General features: G+C 46.7%; 1 protein-coding gene across 1 annotated transcript in view; it reads right to left on the reverse strand.

The window, feature by feature from the left end:
- DNAH1 (dynein axonemal heavy chain 1) overlaps positions 1-19,024 on the reverse strand; it is a gene marked incomplete at both ends in the record, with an annotated part of 69,251 nt that extends 50,227 nt beyond the window's left edge. The window contains 17 exons of the mRNA XM_082060341.1: positions 559-714; positions 1,742-1,883; positions 3,283-3,365; positions 4,149-4,268; positions 4,887-5,112; positions 6,387-6,580; positions 7,169-7,319; positions 8,082-8,380; positions 9,595-9,806; positions 10,624-10,781; positions 12,025-12,277; positions 12,772-12,933; positions 14,365-14,497; positions 15,015-15,171; positions 15,624-15,798; positions 18,150-18,222; positions 18,812-19,024. Of these exons, the coding sequence (XP_081916467.1) occupies positions 559-714; positions 1,742-1,883; positions 3,283-3,365; positions 4,149-4,268; positions 4,887-5,112; positions 6,387-6,580; positions 7,169-7,319; positions 8,082-8,380; positions 9,595-9,806; positions 10,624-10,781; positions 12,025-12,277; positions 12,772-12,933; positions 14,365-14,497; positions 15,015-15,171; positions 15,624-15,798; positions 18,150-18,222; positions 18,812-19,024 (2,907 nt within the window). The remainder of the gene's footprint in view (positions 1-558; positions 715-1,741; positions 1,884-3,282; positions 3,366-4,148; positions 4,269-4,886; positions 5,113-6,386; positions 6,581-7,168; positions 7,320-8,081; positions 8,381-9,594; positions 9,807-10,623; positions 10,782-12,024; positions 12,278-12,771; positions 12,934-14,364; positions 14,498-15,014; positions 15,172-15,623; positions 15,799-18,149; positions 18,223-18,811) is intronic.
- Between the last annotated feature and the right edge of the window lie 4,764 nt (positions 19,025-23,788).

Consider the following 23,788-nt stretch of genomic DNA (forward strand, 5'->3'; position numbering starts at 1 on the left):
CTCCTTACAGTGAAGGAGAATTAACCATAGACTGAGAGGCAGGAGAGATCAGGTGAGCTCCACTTCTACTCTGCAGCCAGGCTAGGCTGGATGTGGATGACAATGATTCCTTGGCAGCTGAACAGTTACAGGCAAAATGGGTGTTTGCAACCACAGAACTGCTGCCTTAGGAGAACAGGCTGTGCTCCGAGCCCAGTCAGCCGCCTGCACACCGCTACGCAGCCACTGCATTCGGGTCTGTAGAACCGCAGTAACAGCCTTACAGAGACTGCACTGCTGCTTCAAGACCCTCCCCATCCAATTCCTCCTCATAATCGTCACCCAGTGAGCACCCGAAGTCTCTCAGAGAAGTAGCAATATCAGGCCCATTAACCTGGCATCAGCTCTTCTGCAGCACAGTGGAGTGACGGAGCAGTGTGGTCACTCTACAGGACCACAGAGCAGTTTTTCTGATAATGAGCATGAAGGATTCCTCCCTGTCTCATTATTTGCTCTACCTACTACCTAGAAGGCCCAAAAAAGATTAAGGATCCTGTAGATACAGGACCTGACACTTACTTTAGTAACTTTCATCCCGAAGATCCTTTCCCTGTTGTTGTAGACATTTGCCAAATTCTGAAGCTCCTTCAGCTGTTTCTTGACCTCCCTTGCTTTTTTGGCCAAATCATGAGCTTGGTTAGTGTCCACGGTGACAGAAAAACCATATACAATCAGCTGGAAGAGAAACGGCAGGCATGAGATGTGGCTCTGAACCTGAGTGCTGCCTCTGGAGACACAGCTTCCTGGTGTGCTCTTTGTTACATTCAAAGGTAAGATTCTTATCCTCACAATTTCACCTCTCCTAATCCAATTCCACTTCTGTTTAGACCATGGAAGTGGTGAGGAGAAGCAATAACCACTGGCCAGGCGGTTCAAAGTGCAAGTGTGAGGATCAGCTGCTTTTTTGTCTTTGTGACAATAGCTAATTCCTGAGGAGAAGCAGCAGCAAATCTGTGCTCAAATTTCTTGCTACTGCATTTATACTGTAATTAGTTACAGAATCAGTGAAGCAAAAATGATAGCTCTACTAAGTCACTCGTTGGTTTCCAATCCGTCCAGAGCTTCTCCAATAACTTTTCTGTCTTGTCTTGGTGGCTTGGTTTTGTCTGTCTGTTCAGTGTTGGGGTACTATCATTTTGGGAGGTTATTTCCAAGATAATCTAGGTCACTAATCACAGCCTTTCCCAGATGGCTTTTTTTTTTTTTTTTTCTGTATTTAAGGGTTTCTGGTGAAAAATCAATTCAAACTTTTTCAGCAGAAACCAGAGGTTATCTCAGCTCCAAAACTCTGCTATTGTTTCAGGATCTTTCATGCAAGATGTTCCATGACCGAATGCTGCATTTTCCCCCTTGATGGCAGCACATCATGGGAGGTGCTCTGCAGGGAAGTGAGTACACGAGAAAGAATAAGGAGGTGCCTGTGTTGCCTGAGTACCAAGAATTGGAATAGTGTGTCTTGGTGAACACCTTCCCAGTGAAAAATCAGTATTTCTACCCAGAATATCATCTTTCACACAAAAATGAAACTCCTAATCAAAAGCCCAACTTCCGAGAAAAAAAAACAGGGAGGAGGTGGTAAATTTTTGTCCAACAGTATATTGACGTAAAAATTCATCTGACTAAAATCTCATCTGAAAGTTTCCCATCTGGCTGACCACAAGAGCTTCCTTCTCTGGACAGTTTATTGTCAGGGGCTTAATACCTGCATCTCCTCCAGTTTGTCTTGAAACACATTCTGATCTATGGCCTGGATTTTGCGAAATTTTTCTTCATCCTCCAGGTGCTGGAGCTGAATGGACTCAGTTTGCAGAGCTATTTTGTGTGGCCAGTGTCTTGCAGCCCACCTGCACTCACATGATATAACAAAGCAAACAGAAAAAAAGAAAAGAGGAGGGAGAGAGAGAAGCTTTTTGAGCATATGTTTGAAATGCTGAAAATAACAGAATGAGAAAGCCAAATCCCACCAAACAAGGAAGCTTTACAACAACAGAAACACATGCGGTTTCAACAAAACATTTTTCTCCAGCTTGTCTTGTTGATATGCAGTTCTTGTGACTAGGCTATTCAACTGGAGAGGGCTGGGGAGAAGTGGAGGGCCTTTTTAAAAGGAACAAATCCACTATGCTACTGAAAAGCTAGGAGACAGAATAACAGTTGCCATCCAGAGGGAATGTCTGTCTTTGAATGCATTTATAAGGAACTGAAAAAAAATGGGGTCAGAATCTTGGCTTGCAGCTTTTCAGGGCTACTGAAGAAGCCATTCCCATTCAGTAGGGCAGTGAGGGGCCAGGGTAACCCCGAAACAGCAAAGCTCTGGCTGGCCAGGCTTCTGCAGAGCACCCTGGGGAACGCCGTGCAGATATGGAAAAGGCTGCGCAAAGCGGCTGCTCATGCCAAGGCAGATCTCTTGGTTCTTACCCAGCCCTGGCCCAACCATTACTCTATTTGGACTTGTTAGCTTGTGTGCAGTGCCCGACACAAGCTCTGCCGCGTTACGCTTGAGCTCACACCCCTCCCAGAGCCTGGGGATGCAGCAACCTCCCACCTGCATGTGCCAGGTCTGGTCGGTGGGCGTACAGCTGTATCTGTGCTAAGCTGTCCTAGAACTGAGCTACTTTCCTGTGGTTTCTGTGGGTTTTTTGCACCGTGCATCCCATGTTTCTAGTTTCAGGAGCACTCTGCAGGTACTGAGGTTGCAGACACACTGGACTGTCCAGGCTATACGAGAAGTGCTTCCAGGACTGAGCTGACTTTAGAAGCTGTGTAGCTGTGAGTGCACTCTGCTACTGGGGCAAAGCCAGCCCCCAATTTGAATAATAAAATAATAAAACTAAGAGGAGACTGCAGGGAAAAGAAATGCAACAGTAATACAGGGTTCACGTCCCTTCCTATTCCTAAGAAAACCCTGAATGTTCCTACCTTGGAAGTGTTCATTCAGATTCTGACACAGCCTAAACTGTGCACTTTGTAACCTTGCAAATGACTCAAAAAAAAAACCCAAAAGAGCTTTAATACCTTAAACAGGTTAATAGCTACCGGTTTGCCTCGTCCCGAGGCCAGAAGGCAGCATAAACCCACACTTATCTATAAACTGCATTTCAAGAATTCAGTGCTCATGTAGCCTGAGAGGCACTCGAAAGTTCTGCTGGAACCCTTGATAGACACATAGCCCCTGAAGCACCGAGAGCAGTAATTGCTGCAAAGTATCCCACTTTGACAGTGGGAGAAATGCCTTGTGCTCACATGTCACTGAAATCTTCGTCAGTAAGTTTGTAAAGGAATTCCTCTAGGACCTTGTAATCTTCCACGACTTGATGAATCAGTTCCTGCACAGGGTGAGAGAAAGACACAAAAAACCAGACACCTTTAGACCATACTGATTCCAACTGTCTGGTGTACACCTCATTTTCAAGAGATGCTTTTGAAGGGCGTTAGTCACACAAGCTTAACGTGATGTAGGCTGCTTCAGCGGGAATGGATTTACAACCCCTTGTTCTGCGAATGATCAGGCCATCGTCACCCTCTGTTCTACATGAATGAAGTGTGACCGAGTGGATAAAGTGCTGGACAGAAATTCAATGTTTTGGGTTATCCTTCAGGTTCTTTCCTTGGTCTGGACAAGTCAGCTTACAGCTTGATGCTTTTGTTCGCCATTTGTTCAGCTGAGAGAAGACCTACACTTCAAATAACTTTGAAATAACTTGGCACTAGAATATCCTATTAGAAGAAATACATTAACAGCAATATAGGTATTTGGTAGCAGAAATATTCTCCTGAAAACAACAATCATTTTTAGAAAACAGCTATTCAGTACACAAATGCATAATGGATCATGAAGATAGCAAAAAGCACACTTTTCTGTCTTTTAGGAAAGATTTTTTTACTGCTGTTTTGTTTTGAATAGATATTTAAATTCATGATATTTGTATTTAAAAGTACAAATCTTAGAAATTACAAAACTACAAAGCCAGAGATCTTCTGGCATTGCATGCAATGACATCGAAGCAAAAAAACCTGGAGTTCTGCTTCTGAGACACCACACATTACACTGACAAATTTCCTCCTCCCTTCTCCCAGGGTCCCCTGTCCACAAGGAGAGCGCGTCCTACCTCCTGCACAGCCAGCTGCTCGGGGACCCCCTTCATCCACTCCCGCAGCTCTGCCAGCTCCTCGATAATGTTTGGTTTCTCATGCATTTTGCAGCTGACAGCTTTATATACATCACAGATCTACAGGAGGACACAGCAGAGAAAAGACCATCAAAAAGTCATTAATTGTTAATGGACAACATGCCATAATCCACCCACTTCCCATTCTGAAGGTGGTCTAAAGTGATGAGTACACAGTCTTGTTCCTGTTTCTGCAGTCCTTCTCCATCCTTCTCATTTGAGCTCAAATGGAATGAGACTGCCAAAAAAAGAGGAAGAGGAATCGCAGGTATGTAGTCGAAATGATGACAATAACAGATTTAGACAACCCTCTGGCAGAGGCAGTTGTCTACATTCCAGTTACACTCAGAGCAAGCAGACGGACCTTCCAGTTGTCTCCTAGGCAGATCTTTTCAATCCACCACACATTTTTATAAGATGGCAGGGTCTTGAAGAATTTCATCTCAAGAGGTACAGCTTTCAGGTACATAATTTATTACATATATTTAATACCTGATTTGATTGAGTCTGCACATCTCTTCTCTAGTAGTTTTTTAAAATAATCACTCTGACACAATCTTTAAAATGTCCTCATTAATGTGGCCTCAGTTGGCATCTTTTGACCATTTCACAAACACAGCAACTTCAAAAGCCGAAGGACAAGACACTAACAAATATCTATTGAACAAGGTAACTTACATTCTGCACCTGCAAATGCAGGTTTTTAGCAAGTAAGTCCAACATGGAAGTGGCAAGTGCTTTGTATTTTTTGCACAGATTTCGCTTAACATCTTCTGTGCTGACATGGAAGGGACCAATGACAATAGAACGAGGTAAAGTGTTTTGCAGGTTCTCCTTTTCAGACAAGTACGTGTTTACTAAAGTCATCACCTCCTGGGCAGATGGACTTTGCTCTTCATATTCTCTATAAATAAAAACACCAACAAAAAAAGGTAATGTAGACCTTAAAATTACTTCAACATCCAGGCTGTTTGTAGGATGTCCAGATGTGTCCATCCAGAGGATTAAGATATGAAATTACTAACAAGTATGTTTACTGTTTTTAAAACATGCTTCTATTGAAATATATACAGCTTTCTGCAAGTACAGACTGAGAGGGTGCCAATGCCTTCCAGACCTTACAACCAAAGATATGCTGGCACAGGAGGGTGAGGAGCTTTGACTGAGCATGGGAAGCTATAGTAGCAAAGAAAGTCACTCTGTTTGGGTGACCAGCCTGCACTGAAAGCTCTGCTTCAGTGTCTTCACTGCCATGGCCACCAGTGCCGAGCATAGGAAGCCAGGCTGCCTGTGCCTACCTGCACGGCAGCTGCGCCCATGCAGCGGTGCAGACAGGCCCCCAGCTTCAGAAGATGTCTGTATGAGAAGACATGGAACTGGTATGTAGCTGAGGAACTTTACTGGGGAGCAAGGGAAGGGACAGAGTCATATCTGCAATGGGTTTTAGCAACAGATCTGAAGCAGAAAACATTTCAGCTGCAGAAAAGGAGTGGAAGAAAGAGATAAAAGAGGTAATAAGGTAAGAGGAGAGGGAGAGGCAAAACGAAAGCACTGGGGTAAACAGGGCAAGATCAGGAGGCACCTTGGGGGAGGGCAGGTACTTCAGTGTGTTCTGGGAAGAGACAGGAATTTCTTGGATTGGGTTTTTAAATTATTTGACTGGAATAACAAAAGAGAAAAAGCACTTCAGTCCCACGGTTTGGAAAGAACATGAGGGCTAAAAAGAAGACCACTAAAGTGGCAGAAGCTAAAGAACAGCATAGGTGCAAAGAGTTTTGGCAGTAAAAACAACAAGACTGAAACAAAAGAAAACATCACTTTCTACAGAATGTTACCTGCTGGAACAGATGCTATTTGAGGAGGTCAGAGTCAAGTATGCTAACTGGATTTTCAAATAGGATGAGTCACTTTCAGGGCCATTAATATAGCCAGTTATACTTACAAACATGACAGGAATGTAACTGCTGTCAGAGCCTGCCACCAGTGTCCTCTAAAAGCAGGGACCACTGCCCATGGCTGATGATTGCCTCTGGTGGACACCTGATCTTGCATCTGAGGTACGTCATGCACATCCATGGTCTCGGAACAGGTCTCACATTCTCAGGCACATCCACACAACAGCTTCTGAAAAGACTTGCCATTTGGGCTATAGAGGTGCCTCCATCAGAGGCCACTTACCTGAGGAAGTACTCGATGTCATTGTTATTCAGCTCCAAGAACTTCTCGTATCTCTTGGCATAGGCCTGGAGAGGGATCAGTGCCTTTTGAATGGCAGACCGCACGGTCTCACGGAGTTCTGCCACTTCTGGTTCGTGCAAGCCCACCGAGTTCAGCCAGGGTGTGCCTGTGATACCCATGCTCTCCAACACATACTGGAAGAGGAAGGAGAGAGGTCTGTCAGCACCAGCAGAGCTAACTGTGCGTCCTCAGGAGAGCGGCGAGACAATCCCTAGTGGCACCTTCGGGAAGTCATGCAGTCCACCCTTCCACATCGTGTCATGAATTGTTTTATCAGTTTAATGTCACCTCCCCAAAGAAGGAGGATCTCAGGAGTGAGATAGGGCTTTGACAGTAACAGGCAGAAGGATGCATATGCAGAAAAGATCTGCACCAGACTGATGACACTGGAAAAGCTGCTGTTTCCTTGATGAGTCTGCTTTTACCAGCTGCCATGCACTTCAGGCAACCAGGCTACTTAGGACACGTCTCCACAGAACCTGCAGCACCAAAGCAGAGACAGCAACCCCATAAAACAACTACAGGGTTGCAGAGCTTGAAAAAATCCTGTCAGAACAGAACTGCATTAGCACAGTCCTGTGCCCAAACTAATGTAAATGGATTCCCCACTACCTACTTCTGGAACTGTTTCCCTCAGTATGAGCTCGGGGGTGTCTATGCCAAGCTGCAATGCACTGAGGAGACTTGCAGAGCTCTGCCACTGTTGATGCAAAAGAGTTCACCTTCTCCAGTTGTGGGACAGTGTGAGTCACCAGGATTCCCTTGTCGAACAGAGAAATGAGGGACTTCTCAAAGCTCTCCACAGGGGGGCTGAAGTGAACACCGCTGCTGTCTAGCACAAGGTCTGCTTTAAAGAGTGGATTTCTTTGAGGCCTGCAATGGGAAGAAATAAGGAAAAACAGGGATGCTTTTTGAGACAACAGCACACACCTACATTGCTCTCGTGCGGATAGCAAAATGCTTACTGGACAGGAAAGGAAAGCAGAAGAGAGGACCGTCCCATGCAGATGAAGGTACAAAACATTGAGTTCTGAAGTTATCAGTAAAGACATTGAGACCTCTCATCTACCAAAGGCAAAGGAACTGTCAATCACAACATACCAGAATCCCCAAAAGTCATAACTTTATGTTGAGAAAATAGCAGATGCTCTCCAAACTAGGCATCCAGCATCTCCAATATGCTTTTAAAATGCATCTAAATCAATGCTGACCGGAAGAAAATTCTAGGCACTGTGACAATTTTGTATTCTTGACAGATCCCAGGCTACATCCTACTCCTGAGATTTAATCCAAGAATGGAATTAAGCAGTCATGCCTCCTGGTATTCTTCTTGTCCTCCAGAAGAAGCTAGCAGTAAATATATGCTCCCTCGAGAATGCTAGAAGTGGGTAATCTTTACAACAGTATGACAAAGTAGCAGACCTTGGTTCTGATCACTAACAGCAACTTCAAATCTTCACTAACAGAACAGCCAGTTCTGTGACATTCTTCCAGACTCAAGTAAATGTGTCTGGTAGAGGACTGGGGGAACAGCCCCGCCTAAACCCCCATACAGTGCAAAGCTTGCTTGCAAAGACAGACAATGCTACAACGCTTTTCTACTCTTTCTCCTCTGTTTTTCTTCCCTTTCCTTACCTGTAGGGACTATTGATGAGATCATCTCCCCATTCCATGTCCTCTGAGCAATTCAGGATACCGTGGCAAGCATCCAGCAAGAGCTGGGTGAAGCTGATCAGTGAGTTCTGGACCAGATAGCGCATAGAGTCCTGAAGGATGAATTTGATCCGCATCATCAACTTATGCAGTTTGGACATCTGGTATAGATCCCAGTCGTCCTGTTCCAGGTCATACAAGCCTTTGCCTGAATCTCTCAGGTTGTTCTTTATTGCAGTCTTTAGAGTATTGATCCAAATGTCCTTGAGAAACACCTGAACCTAGGGCAAAGAAACAAAGCAAGCTGTGTTATCCTCCAAGGACTGATGGGAAAGCTGCTACCTGGAACTGCTGGACCTTCCTCTGCTCTGAAAGGCAACTGTTCTCTCAGAGCTGCAGCAGCTAAACAGTAGCTCTCAAATCCATGCACACACACGTGGCATCTGAACCTGGCCATACATCTCCTTCACTGACAAAAGACTTACAAAAAGAAAGCCTGATATTAAAAAGCAGGAGTACTCAGTTCTTTTTTTTTTTTTTTTATGTACAGTGTTTTCTTTTTGTTCTCTTTTCTATAGAGCAGTATGCCTGGAGCAGCCTGTGTCAAGGTCCCTCAAAAAAAGTTGTATAGGCAGTATGATGAGCAAGTAAAGGACAGAATGTTGTCTTCTCTTGACAAGCAAGGAGAAAGAGTGGAAGAAGCCAAGGGCAACAGCAGTCTGGAGTGTTTTAATTTATTAAAATACCACCAAGTGTCACTTTTGCTCCACAGGCAGCTGCTGTTTGTGTGTAATAAAATAACCTCAGTCACTAAGTGGATGACAGCACTGCCTAGCTGAAACAGCATGGGGCTGGGAAGGACCAGCACATGCCCTCTGCCATTGATTTACTGTGTAACCCTGCCCAAGCTACTCTGTATGGCCACATCCAGGGTGCGATGTGCTGCCCTCATTTAGAGGACATGAAGATCTTCTGGCGAGAGTTACCACAGAGTTGCAAATTTTTGTCCTAGTCTGCTGGCATTGCAAGCAGAGTAATTTAATTAAGTACATAAAGAACATAGAGCGTAGAAAAGCATTAGCCCCATGGGTGCTTCAGGAGGAATGAAAGCTCTTGTGCCTTGCAGCTGGAGGGATAGGGAAATAAAAACAAAACAAAACAAAAAAAGTGGAAACTTTCGAGCGCCAACTAGGACTGCTACCTGTATGGAGACCAGGAAGAGGAAAGAGGAGCTGTAGCCCTCTGTGGCCACTTGTTCAAAATATGACTGAAAGCAGTCAGCGTTGGCTGATGCTAACTAGGGGGCAATGGCTCTTTCAGCTCTTTCTCCCCACATCCCAATAAATTTGACACACGCATGCAAATCCCTCCCTGCCTCACCTAAATATCTCCTTTGAAGGCTCATCCATTTCCAGGGAATCGATCAGCAGCTGCTGCACCTAACGCAGGCTGAGAGCTTTGCTGGCTTCTCCACGTGTTCACCCCCCATGCTCACCTGGGTGAAGGTCTGGGTCTGGATCTGCTCAAACTCCTCCAAGCAGACATGCTCGGTTAAGGTCGAGTTAAACAGAGACATGGCCGCTGCCTTGTTGCACTCATCTTGCACCTGTGTAAGGAGAAGGATGACTTCTGGCCTGGTCAGGAGTGAGAGAAAGTTGAAATTTGCTCGTTGTTCATCAAAAGGATAATCTGGGATGGATACGAGCCCTGGCACCAAAAAAAACACCAAAAAACAAACCAAACATGTTATTGCCTGCAATAGCCATCCCAGCTTCTGTCTTGGAGAAAGAGTATAGCTCCCTTTTAGGACAGCACTCACAAAAAGGACTCTACTCCAGTGCCCAAGTCTTATCATGGAGCAGTCTCAACAGAGGGCTGGGTGAAAGAGACATTCTGCAGCCTCCCACTAGGGGCTGAGAGACCCTCTCAGTCCCTGATGTTCTTGAGGCTTTGACTCATGAAGTTTCCATGAGAAAGAACACCGGACTTTAAGAATCTTCCTGCTAAGGCTTCAAGGCACAGCTGAGTCATCTCACCTGTGAGAGGCCACCTGTGAACCACCTCAAGGCATTCCAAACTTTCGAAGACTGAAGTGCAAAAAGTACACCTCCTCATCTTTTACTGTGGTCATTTTCCTCCCGTTCAGAACTCTAAAAGATCCTGAGTCCCCTTTCACACCTGAGGTATGTCACGGCTGAGCACAGCAAAGGAAAGGTGGCCGGTCCCAGCACAGTGCAGAGCAGAAGGCAGTTAAGCTAATTACGCTGCCATGTATTTGGTGCCATTAAGGCTCCACTTGCAGAGTTACTGCAGCTTGGCTGGTGGATGGTAATATGAATGTGCAAATATACTCTAAAAATGAGCAGGCATACTCAAACATCTCATATAATCTCCTTCTGGTTCCCCTTATGAGCTTTAATCATTAACATGAACCTGAGAGTTTCTGCAACAAAGCCTGAATCCTATCAAAGACAAGAGGTCCTATCACCATGCTGAGTTCAAACTGCTTCCCTGTGTCCCATACCTTTCTCTGGTACTTTCTCCTCCTCTTTGTCTGGCAGGGTGACATAATAAAATGTCTGAGGTTTGGAAGAGACAACTCTGTCAAAGATCATCTTGTTCATGGTGCGTTCATAGTCTGATCTCACTTCTTTCTCCAGAGGGCACACACGGCCTAACACCCTGTTACAAGACATGGAAACAATGATAACCCACGGTGTCTGAGCAGAAGTATGTCTGCAGCTTTGCTGCAAACCCCATCCCTCACTCATTCCTCCTGGATTTGCTAACCTAGAAGCTCACCTACTGCTGAACGCATCAGGAGAGCTGTGCAGACACTGAAGCAGCCAGCAAAGCTATCAGCTGGACACTTCGTGACAGAGGCAAGTGGGCCCTAGGACTTGGACCACAGCCTTCTCCAGTGTCTTTTCAGATCAAAGCAAAATCTCCACTGGCAGTGTGCAGGGGAAAAAGCATTACAGAGAGAAGAGGAAAAGACTAAGAACTGAGGAAGCCAGCTGGTAGTTCTGGAAAAGCTGGGCTCTATGAGCTGTCTTCCCAATTGCGGAACACGACATCAGTTTCCTCAGCCAGAACACGTGTATAAGTGTTGAAACCCTGCTCCGTTTGCCCTATAAAATCATCATCTTTCACCTCAAGCAGGCAGAGTACTTTTCTTTATGCCTCTATTTCTGCTCACAAACAGAGACTAATTACTCTTCCACTCTGTAGTGTAGGCTGGCAGACCATGCAGCGCTTCACACCTCCTTGTCTCTGAGCAGGGCAATCAGTCATGGCTGATTCCCAGCGACGCCACCAATGGCTCATGATTCATCAGCCCGGGGACTCTTAAAACACGTTCCTGATATGAGCTGCATCTCAAACAGACACTTGATTATATTCAGGTAGAGATCGCCTGTTCTGTTTGCTTCATTCTGTGCAGATCTTCTTTTGATTTGTTTTAGCAGCTGTTAACAGGTAGAAGAGTCACCAGCAGACAAACACTGACTCTCTGGGGACAGCTGGTGGTCTGCAGATCAATTCAGCAGTGACTGATCTGTTCCCTGAAAGCAAGGTCAGCCAGGCCATTTCTGTCCAACCTTCCTGCTGCTGAAGGACGCTCAGCTGCAGGTGAAAGCAGGGCTCAGTGCATCTGCATAAGAAGTACATCTACTTCATCTGGGAACACTGACAGATCACTTGTTCTGTGCATGTGTCCCTGGGCTCTTGTCCTACCTACTTCTGATAGTGCTCTGGGCAAGAGGGTGGTGTGCATGTGCGCAGCCTGGAAAACAGATGAGATCCACAGTCTCTGAGTTGGATGCCCAAGATCTGTCTCCATTGTCACTCATTTTGTAGCCCTATGAAGCCCTACAATGTTAACGGACTGAAGGCTGAGACCCCAGACATGTACTTGGTGCCTTACCTCTCCCCCTTCTCCAGCCTGGGTGTTTGCAAAGCCAACAGCTTCATATGCTCCAGCCATTCCTCACTGATGCTGTTTAGTCCATCTATGGGCATACAGTCCACATACAGGTTATACCGGAGCAGCGCCTCTGTCTTCTTACGCAAGCTGTGAGCATCAACTACCCGCTGTGCAAACACCTGGGGATCTTCGGCCAGAAACAGGAGGCAAACTCGTGGCACCCAGTACTGACAGGACAACAGTGGCGCTCTTCCTGGGAAGTGAAAGGAAAGCTTATAAGGGCTTACAGGGAGCACAAACCTCAGAACAGCTTTGCGATGCTTTTTGATGGACAACATAATTGGGCTGCCTTACTGGAGATCAAAATGAGGGGCCAAAGCTGAGGAGCAGGAGACAAAGAGCATGGAATTAGCAGCATCTCCAAACCTTTCAAAAGAGGGCTACTTCATCTTAATCTATCAACATACCACCACAAAACGGCATTGGCCCAGAAAAACCATTATTTAGCTTGTTTTGAAAGCAGGAAAGATGGGAGACAGAGAAAAAGGAAAGGTATCTTTAAAGGGATGGCTTCAAACAGGTTGTCAAATTAGGATGCGGATTTCTCTCCCCTGGAGGTTTTTCCAGACAGGTTAAACAGACACATCAAGACTGATAACATGGAGAGGAATTAAATTATGTCTTTCCCATCTTTACCTGGGACCAGAGTAATGGACTGGCTCTCAAAAAGCCCTACTTGAAACATACCTTCTGGAGTCATTCCTCCATTGAGGATGGGTCTCCCTGCTTCATCCCGCACTAGCCCATTTTTATCTGTTTTATGGACCAAGTAGAGCTCTGTCTTCTTGTCATAATCCAGAACACCAACATCAATCCAACTGTAGATTAACTTTTGGCTTTTGGGGTCCTCTGAGAGAATCAAGGATTAAAACAGGGTTAGTCCATTATTCCGGAGGCTACAGCAAATGGACTTTCCTGATCAGAGTGGTGTGGCTACAGTCAAATCCATTTACTAGCTTGAAAGTCGGTCAATCTCACATAATTTCTATTGTGATCAATGAAATAATGAACTCAGGTCTTACAGCTTAGCATTTTCAACTCTTCACATACACCAGAGCCCTCCATTTCCCCCCTCTTACCTCTGGGGGTTTCCTGTTGACCATCCTCCCACCGCCCGCTTCAGGCACTCCCACTCACTCTTTGCAGCCACAGTCTCATATTTGGGTCCTGTACACCCCTACCTCCTCTCTTTCAGCCCATACCTGGGGACACCTCTGCCTCCCGATTCCTTTACCCCTTGATCCAGGGGCCCTCTTGACCCACATGGGCTCTACAGGGATCCTATTCTCCTTTGCCATGTGTAGCTCTGGCCCTGTGTTGTCCTCCACAATGAGTCCTCATTCTTCTAATTGGGAGTGGGTGTAAAACACTGTAACTTCTCCCCCAGCTTATTATTCCTCTGGGTCATTCTAACTCTTAAATGTCTGGATCCTCTTAAATGCTGAGAGGTGCTGACCAGACAGATATATAAAGATATCTATGTCAATATAGATACAGGTCAGGACAGTGTTATACTGAAGATGAGAACCGATGTTAGTGGTCCCATCTCCCCAGGGCCTAGAGGGTCCGACCACGTGTGTGCAGAACAGCCCATCCCAGCTGGGCAGCGATTGGGTGCAGTGCCCCCCCAGCAGAACTCAGCCATCACGTGCTGGCTGCCCCATGATCCACACAGCTGCTGTTTTATGCTTATGTTTTGCAGACAGCCAAGCCTCTGGAGGTTGGCCCCAAGCTGCAGTTAGTGTGAATGCCTGTTCTTATGCTTTAAAGCTAAAACAGATGTGTTGATATGAGCTGCAGCCACAACTGGGCACATGTACCTGGTGATGCCTGATTGGGAAGGCTCTGAGTGACAGGAAAACAACAGTGATCCACGTGACTTAATTTGCTGCAGAGTTACTACTCAGATTTTCACTGCAGTCTGAACTTGACTTCTGATCCTGCACTTGCAGTGAAATCCAGGCAGAACATGTTGTGTTCAAGCTAACTAACTAAATTCATGATGACACCTACATATCAATAAAGCTAAATTTTGACTTAACTGACTTCCAGGAACAAAAACGGGAGGGGGAAAAAGCAGAGGCTACTTCTAAAGAAGTGGAAACAGTCCAGAGCAGCACCAACAGCCACGAAGATCCCTGGTCTCTGTCTGCCTGAGCCTGGTCAGAATGAGTTATTGCTTTTTCTGCTATTCAGAGCTGCATTTGTCAGAATCTACATGTTCCCTCCTGCTGAACAGGCTTGTAATTGTTACTGTTGGCTCATTCATTCAAGCTTTACCATGTCCCAGTACATCATCGGTAGGTAAAAGAGCTTTTCCCGGCACTGGCTTTCTATCACAAGATCCTGGCTCCAGTCCTAGCGAGATCCACTCTTCCGGAGTTCGACAGTCATACTCCTTGTTGTCAAATATCTAGAAAGCCAGGACATGAGTGAAATAAAATCTTACTTCAGAGAGAAGAAAATACCTGATACAAAATTTCATGAAAGGAAAATTAATATGCAGTTCCCAAATGGGCTACAAAAAGCGAATACAGTCCAGGCGGAAAAGCTTTTCTCAATAATCTTCTCCCAAACAGCAACATCTGTACCTCTAGCTCTTTCCTAGGGAGCAGAGATCACCACCTAGAGAGGTCTCACACAATACTACTACTGACTACTGCATCCAGGAGGAAACACAAGACAACACTTTTTCTTTGGACACATAAATGACAGTGAGGAGCACCCTCAAGGACTATTACTTCTGATGGAAGTTGTGGGCACCCTGCAGAAAACGTTCAGCATCTTGCAGAGACCCTTCAGGGCCCAAATCTGCTCTAATGCAGGTTTATTGCTTGTTGTATCAGTGATGGCTGTGTCCTGCAGTTCTCAGAAACGTCCTGTGGTATGAGCAATGAGCTAGGTCACAAGTGCCAAACATGCTCTCTTACCTTTAATGGGAGGTAGATGGGAAAGATGGGATCTGCCCTCTCCGCAATAGTTGGCATATTGTCAGGATCATAGTGCCTCGGCATCAGCTGATCGGAGTCTATCCCCTTGCTGGCTAAGAGCTGAGCAATATCGAAGCTGAGATACAGACGTCTTCTCCTGTTTTAAAGCAGATGGACAACAACCTCTTAATGTGCCTAGAAGGGCTCCCATGCCTACAACTCCACTTTTCGGTCATGTGCCCCATACGTGTATAGTTCTTCATCTATAGAACAGAAATAGTTCAGTTGGAAGGGACCTACAACGGTCATCTAGTCTAATTTATAAATTATATAGATGTACTACTGTACTAATATATTATGCACATTATAGAGCAGACATAAAGAAATTAAAAAATGAGAAAAAGATTAAATAAATGCTATTATAAAAAAAAAATATCTTTTATTCCCACATCCCATGGAATTGTCTTGTACACTCCTTGCAGTGTGCACGCCCCCACTTCAGAGACCACTGCTTTACAGGATAGTATTTTCCTTCAAAGCAAAAATCAACACCCTAATCTGCTGTCTCCACTCCATAGCGATGTCTCTAGCTGCCTCCTGGTTACTTACCTCTCTATCTCAACCCTGCGAGGACATTGCCCTGGAAGCACCTTGAAGGCAACCTGCACTTTGGGCTGGAATGACTGTGCTGGGAAATCTGACTCGATGAGTTTCTCAGTGGTTGGTCCAATCCTTTGCTTATCCAGGATACTTGCAAAGTCCTCAGGCATCTGGAAGGTTGTGACTAAGAGACAAACATACGTCTGAAACCACCAGACATCACTCTGCTTTACATCCACACACACAGGAGGACTGTGCTGTCTCCCGGGCTGTCAGCAGAAGCCACTTCACTGGATTTGCGAGAGAAATCAAACAGACACCAAATGCAAAACAGAAAGGAAGACCTTTTTTCCTTCTGCAATAAGTTGTTATGGTTTTCCAATATTGAAATGATAGCACAGAAGCAGCCTCCACTGAGATTTACTATCACACACGTCATTATGAGGCCGGGAACTGACCCGGCTCTGAGGAGCTCTGTTCTGTTCCCAGCTTTGCTACAGCCTCTCGGTGTGATCGTGGACAAGCCACTGTCTCTAGTGCACGGCCTCCCTCGCTCTCGGAAAGGGGCGGGGATCCCCTGCCTCCCCGGGTGCTCCGAGACCAAGAGTCAGTCGTAGCTGGGAAGAACTTGGTCAAGATGGTGATAAAGGGCTTATGAAGACTGCAGGAGAGAACAAACCGCTCAGGTCATCTTTATATGAAGTTGCTATTCACACCTTACTTGGGACAAACCTCTCCTCAGTTTTTCTGAAGCGAACCTCCCACTCACGTCAGCAGTGGTGTGAGAAAACATCGAGTTAAACTGCTAACAGTCTCACGATTTGGCCAAACGTTTTGAGCGGAAATTTGGACTAAACAAAAAGTATACATTTCCAAGAATTGGCTCAAATTAAACCATGTCATTTACCCCATAAATAAAACAAACTGTTTATATTGCTAAACAAGCCACAAATAATAGAACAGCAGCAAACTGGGAATTTGAAGCTTAACCTAAATGAAGTAATTGCATGCAAGCTTTAAAGGCACTATTCCCTACACAGAGATAAGTGTTGAGCTAAAAATAGATTTCAGTGGAGTGAGAGCTTTTTATTTGATGAACTTTCACACTTTACAAGGAGAGACTTAAGGTTTTAGCTTGTAAGCAGGTATTTTGGATGTCAAGCTTTGGGCCCAATCCTTCACCCTGCTCCATGTGCTTCTGCTTTCATCATGGATGCGACCCCTTGATTTCAAAGTAATTGTGCACAGCAGTCAATAATCTGAAGCCAGGCATGTTTCAGGATGATCAGGAATAGAAAGGGTCCAAGAGGTCATTCCCTTGCCCTTCTTAAATGTCCCCTGACACAATCCCCATAGCTATCCTAGCCTGGAATAAATATGATCCTAAACTTTTCCATTGTCCACACCAACATGGACACTTAGAACAATGTAGAGGAATCCCTAAAATGCAGAGGGTTTACTATAGCTCCTTTAGCCTCATGCATATCTCTTGCTTGGGGTCTTTACAGAATGGCCCTGATTTATATTTGTTGTCAGGGAGCACAGCTGTTCCAATTTTGTCACTTCATTGTTGCAAAATCCATGGCACCATCCATTATGGCACTTTGTGCACTATCAACTATTTATGTCAATACTTAGTGTTTCATTTGCATTTACATTTCCAGCTTGATAGCTTCTCCCCCCTTGAAGAAGCAGCAGATCATAAATAGAGATCTGTTTCCACTTGTTAGGGATGAGTCTAGCTTGTCAAGATTCACTTGAGGATGCATTCATTTGTCCTCACTCTTGAAAATAAATGTCACTTATAAGCACAGGAAGGTGGTATATATAGTTACCATCTTTCTCTAAGACTAAAATCCTCTCACACACACACACTTTTTCCCCACCTGCTGCCAGGCTATGATCCATATCCCCAGGAGTGCTCCGGGGGCCAGGTAAGCGCTGGCAGACCTTCCAACCATGCTCTGTTTCTGTATTTGAGCATCTATGATACAACAAGCTCTTGTAAGCAGGTGGGACCAGCAGCCCCCTATACACAAAGACCCCTTGCATTTAGGGAGAACAAGCTGCTCTGGGGCACTGTTGGATGCAGAAGGAATAAATAAGAGAGGACCATGATTTTGGCTATGGGTGTCCAGATCCTGAGTACAGTTCTCGTAAGCAGGTCCCATTTTCACAGGAAAGGGGCACTGCTGACTCCATACACAATTATAATGTGTGCAAATTCAGTGCAAACTCAGGACCAACCCCCCTAGGCAGCAATGCCACCTACCCTGAACGCCGGGGAGATATATCCAGGAGAAAAGGGAGCAGGGTTTTACCACCCAGTCAGATCACTTTGCTCCACCTCTAAATGAGATTCACTTTTCACGAGACATTCAAGCAGCTCAGCACCACTCCTGGCACTGACAGGAGAATGAAAGCAGAGCACTAACCTAGAGTCACCAGCCCACTTCCCAGCACGCTCAGTATAAGCAACCTTAAGAGTTCTGGCCCCATTTCTTGCCACGCCAGGTTTCCTCTCAGTATATTTACCTTTAGGGGTGTGCTGCTCGAGGTTCGCCTGGCTTACCAAAGAGTGGTACATGCGGGGGCCAGCACAAACATCCTGAAATGCAGCATGTGAGGGAAGCGTCAGAGAGAGCAGAGCACAGCTGTGGCACAGTGAAAGGGTGGGTTGCAGAGGTCCAGAGAGAGAGTGAGACTGTAAGACCCACTTTACCAGAGCTTTAGGGACAACTGAGACTGTGAATACTGGTTAGAAAAGGCTCAGAGAGGCACAAATACCTGGAAACTTCAGCCCAATGCACAAAGGGGCAGGGGATTTTTCAGCAGAGTACAGCCTGGTGTCAGCTCAAAATGTGGATCAGGGGCTGATGAGGCAGGCGGTCATTAGGGTTTTACTTCCAAATATGACCTGCAGTCACAACTGTATGTCTGCCCTGCCATGCCGGCATCCTAAACCCAGGCAACACCACGACAACAGAGATAGCATTGGCCATTGAGGAAGGCAACACAGTGATCATCAGGAAGAGCCTTATGGCTTCACTTCGTGAGGGTCAAGGTCTTGCACAAAGGCCTCTGACCAAAATGAAGGGCTAGGACCTGGGGTGAAACCTGTATTTCTCCATACCAGGTGTACTGTAGGTCTTCCCATTTTAGAAGGACAGTGGTAAAGAATTGATCTTTGCACCTACCCTTGAGATGTTGGAGGCTCCTGGAGTGAGGACATCACCATAGAGCTTCTTTTGCCTAAAGGTGGAGAGTCTTTTTGGCCCCTGTTTGCACGTATCAGGAAACAAGAAACTCGTTCCTTGACTGCAGTCACAGCCTGAAGCCTGATTACTGGTATTGGGAGGCCTGGGGATCCAACCCAGAGAATCTGTCAAATCCTTCTTTGCTTTTTCCATCTTCTTAGGAGAACAGTGCTACGATGCAACCCTGTGCTCACTAGAGTGGAAAGACATTGAGCCTGTTAAACATTCAATCTTTGGTGCTCCTCCTCACCCTCCCACCGTGCTGGATATCGTTGGCTTGCTAACGGGTAGCAAGGTAGTTTGGACCCCCTGCTTTGGTACCAAGTGCTGCCTCTGTGACCTGGGGAACATCAGTCTCACGTGGCTGACTTGATGGCTCACTAACCCTGGGGAAAGAGAGCACTTTATTATTCCAAATGGGTTTTGGAGGGGGAAAACCAGCAGTATATGCATGAAAAGCTGCTTTCCTGAATCAGCAGGGGCTTCCCAGATCTGTGGCAGCATTCAGAAGGCTGCCAGAATCTGAGTAAACTGAGACTACAAGAGAAATGCTACTTTTGCTCTACGCAAATCCCTTAAAAACCTTGTCACACTTGACTCCAGTGGGAATAGGCTCCAGCCTAGATACCAACACAGCTACTCCCAGGTGTAAAGTCTGACTCTTTCATTTAAATAATTCAGGAAAGATGTTTAAGCATCACGTAACGAATATTAAAATATAGCCAGAAGCTCCCCTCTCTCTCCTCCTGCAAGGGATATTTTTGCTGATGATCTCAGCTCACAAATAATTTCTACCCATCCACCTTGGGAGACGCAAGTCCAAGCAAATATCACAGCTGTACAGCTTTATTTTATAAAAACCTTTGCGCACTGAGAAATACTAATTAAGAGAAGCCCTCAGACTTCTGGCACAATGACACTGCAGCCCATGATTTTAGGCTTCTCTAAACACAGAGATTACTACTGTAAGTAATTAGTACAGCTAAAGTGACACAAGCCCCTCCAGCCTGCACACACACGCACCGATGTGATGATGTACACATACTCACATATCTTATTCCTATAAATTATGAGTCAAAGCTCTTTGCGATGTCTCTCAAGGCTACTCCGAGTGCAATATGGCTTATTCATCAATTCCTGCTCAGGGTTAGACCCAGACTACTCATCCAGCCCTACCTGACTAACAGTTTGTGTCCTGCATCCTTGCCAGGACCCACATGTCTGCCCTGCTGAATTTCAGAGGCCAAACCTCTGCAACAGGCTGCTACATGGGAACCTTCCAGCTTGCCAGAGCTAAGCATCGGAAAGACCTTGCCTGGGCTGGTAGGACTCAGCAGTACCTGTCTGGAGTCTCATCCAGACAGGGAGGTGACAACACGGCATCCCTTCCTGCCATGTCCTCTCTGCTCTGCTCTTGGATGGAGTGAAGACTCTGTCCATCCTATACTCTTGATCAGAAAGGGCAATGTTTTCTAATTTTCACCTTGCTGCCTGTCTGCAAGAATGAATCAGGTACACTCAGCAGAGAAAGCATGACACGCATGCCAGAGATAACTGTGCTGGTTTATTACTGCAGGTTCAAGCCAGTGCACAATTTTGAGAGGTTGATTCAAAAAAGAAATCAGATAATAAATCAAGGTTACCATGATGCGAATCCTTTAAGTGAAATGGAGTAAACGAACAGATTGGAGAGACTTGGGAGACAAGATCAATAATACCCCCTCCCCTTGTTCAAGATAGAAAATCTCAAATATTTCTCCTCTCAGCTTCTCTGTGGTGCAGCAACTAGAACCTCATACCCTGAAAAATTAATTTTCCATGGAGGATTTTGTTTTTATTAGCTATTTCATGCTCTGGCCATATCTATTTTAGCAGCCCAGCAGGATTGATTGCTATCAGCCAAGATCCAAGGATTCCTGATGAATCACTGCTGGACCGTTTCGTGCCTGCTGCACTGGCACAGAGAACAGCAGCAAGGTGGAACAGCCCTGGGGTGGCTCTCCTGATGTGTCACCGGAACATCCTCTTCCTGGGAACAGAAGCAGAGGTGGCAACATGACTTGCTGCATTTTTACCTCTTAGCACCCCCAAAAAAGCTAACTCTGGAATGCAAGGTTCATCTGAACCTTTACTGGGGTGAGCAATTGAGCCCACTCCCGATTTAGCAGGACTGGCTATCTCTGCCTAGAACCAAAATGATGTGGATGTTGCCAATGATGGCTGAGTTCCCGCAATAGGGGAAGTGTGCACTGAGCCTGCCCAAAGCACACCTAACTCTTCACTGCTTTGCTCCCTCTGTGCTCACCCTCCATAAAGTCCTTCCTGAGCACTTATCTCAAAATAAAACAAACCCCTACTGAGTGTCCAGCTCAAAACATCCATCTATCACGCTCTCCCAGCTGCACAGAGGGAGGGTCTGGTGTTTGTAACTGCAAATAAACCTGACACACACCGTCCAAAATAAAGAACAAAGCCTCCAAAGTTTTCCCAGCAATTCCCCAGACAGACAAGTAAAACAGCTTGTCTGAGTGTGTTAAAACTGATATACAAATGGGAGAACTGCTAAGCACAAAGGGAATCCTACTCTCCCGCCACCCCAGCTGCTGGGACATGGCCAGGGGTTCCAGCAGGGTTTCCCAGAGCTCAATGGGGAGCTCGCTCCGGTGCCAGCCTCCAGCCAGGGGGTGCTTCAGTGCTCCCACCCAGCTCTCGTGAACAGTCTCCAGGTTGGTTTAAGACAGTAAGATAGACCTTCCTTCTTTTATTCAGCCTAGCTGCTGAGCCAGGGGTTTATTGCAGAATGGTTCACACTTCCCCAGCCTTTAACTCTGCCGATGGCACCTCCTGTCTCCTCACTCCCCAAAACAAGGAGCAGCAGGCAGACTGCCCTCCCTACCCTCCATCCGAGGGTGACCCCAGACCCTCACCCCCAGGCAGCAGAGCTCGGTGTGGATTGCTGAGGCGGCCGGGGCTCGGGTTGCAATGGGAAGGGAACACCTTCCATCTCACGGGGAGCACACAAGGGCAGCTCGAGCCTTCAGCCAGCAATGGCCCATGGTGAGAAACAACCCAGGGCCCTGTTCGTGTCACACTCCAGCTGCTGCGGCTGCATTCCGCGTTCGCAGCCTTCAACCCCTTCCCACTCGGTGGCCCTTCCACAAGGGGAGGTTCAAAGCTGGGGGAAGGAGAAGAGATGTCTCCTGAGAGCAGACCCCCAGCCCCCCTCCATAACCCTTCACTCTGCTGCCCTATATATCCTGGAGCATCTCTCCACTCTTCAGTAGCAAACATCAGCCTGCACCAAGCTGTGCCAGGTTTAGCTACAATAAGCTTTGAAAAGCTGTTCACCACTGCTGAAACACCTATCTTCCTGGCAGCTCAGTCATGCTCTCTCACACCTGAAAAGCAGTTTTCCTAGATATACCAGGTGCATTGTATTATGCTAAATTGAACTATTCAAATTGAGAGCATACTCTAATAGCATTGCTGACACAACATTAGCTATAGCGTCTGTGTGTCATCGTGGCAAAACTATAATTACAATTTCTCGGTAAATCCAGGCTTTTTATATCCAAGAAGTCAAACTCCCACATGTCTTTCTCACTGTCTGGTATGAGCTTTTTGATCTGTTGCCTCTACTTTGATTCTTTGATCCAAAGCTTTGACAAAATGGACTCTTTTCTTTCAAATAAGGTTCAAAACAGCTAAAAATTGCAACGGAACAAGAGAAAAGTACTTTAAAAATAATCTAACCCCAAAGCAAAACTGCAGATTGAAATCTAGTAGTCATTTATCTGAAATCTGTTTATCTGTGGACTGGACAAAACCCCAACTACACCACCATCCAGACACCAACATGATAGAAAATCCTTCTTCTTGTAATTTGAGCCAGATAATATAAGCTCTGACAAGGCGATGTGCTCTCAAACTGCTTTAAACATTATCCGCTACTTCAAATCTCTTCTACTTTAAAAAAGTAATTTCGAGTTTTATAACAGCCCATTCCCTCCAACATTTTGCGTGGTTTTAAAATTGATTTTCCTCCGGGTTTTTAAATGCATTCCTTTCTCCATGGGAAAGCACCACACAACGGCCACCAGAACCTGCGTACGCAGTGGGGGAAACAGCAAGAGTGATGGCAAACGGTGTTCTCATTACAGAGGACATTAACGACCAGGTTACACCGCACGCTCCACGGCGGGTGCTACGAGACACCACACTAAGGATTTAGACCGTGACTCCCGACAACGCCTGTTCTGTCGAGCACAACAGCGCCGGTTGCCAGCGGGGTGCGGGAGCCGCAGCCCCAGGGCAGTCGCTAATTGTGGGGATGGGACAGAGCCAGGCACCCCGCGGGGAGAGCAGCCCACCCTCCTCCCGCTTTGCGCGAGCGGAGGGGGACACCCACTTATGCTGGACCGGGGAAAACACGAGGGGTGATCCTCATAGCCCACACCTGCGTGTCCGTCCGTCTGTCCATCCGCCTGCCCGGCTCCCACCCCCCCGCCATTGTCCTGCCCGTCCAGGCTGCCTTCCTTCCCCGCCGCGACGCACAGCCAGGAGCGGCCCCATTCCCCGTTCCAGCCCCTCCTTAGACCCCGGAGCCCCGGGCTCACTCCCGGCCGAGGCCGCGGCGGCACTGCCCGGAGCTGGGGACCCCGGCCCGGCCGTCCCCGGCGGGCGGTACGCACCGGCCCGCTGCGCCCCGGCTGCACGTAAGCGCCGCCGGCAACGTTGCTACGGGAGGAGAGAACGGGCACAACAGTCCAGCTCGAGGGGGCGGCTCCCCGCCCCCCGCCGGCGGTTGGGCTGGTCCGGGGGAGGCGCCGGGCAGCGCGGGCCGGGCAGCCGCATGCCCGGAGAGGGGGGAGCCGGCTCCTCGGGCTGGGGGGGCTTCCCGGGGCAGCTGCGGGCAGA

This window comes from Streptopelia decaocto (genome assembly GCF_964273445.1).
Source record: "Streptopelia decaocto genome assembly, chromosome: 8".
Taxonomy (NCBI): domain Eukaryota; kingdom Metazoa; phylum Chordata; class Aves; order Columbiformes; family Columbidae; genus Streptopelia; species Streptopelia decaocto.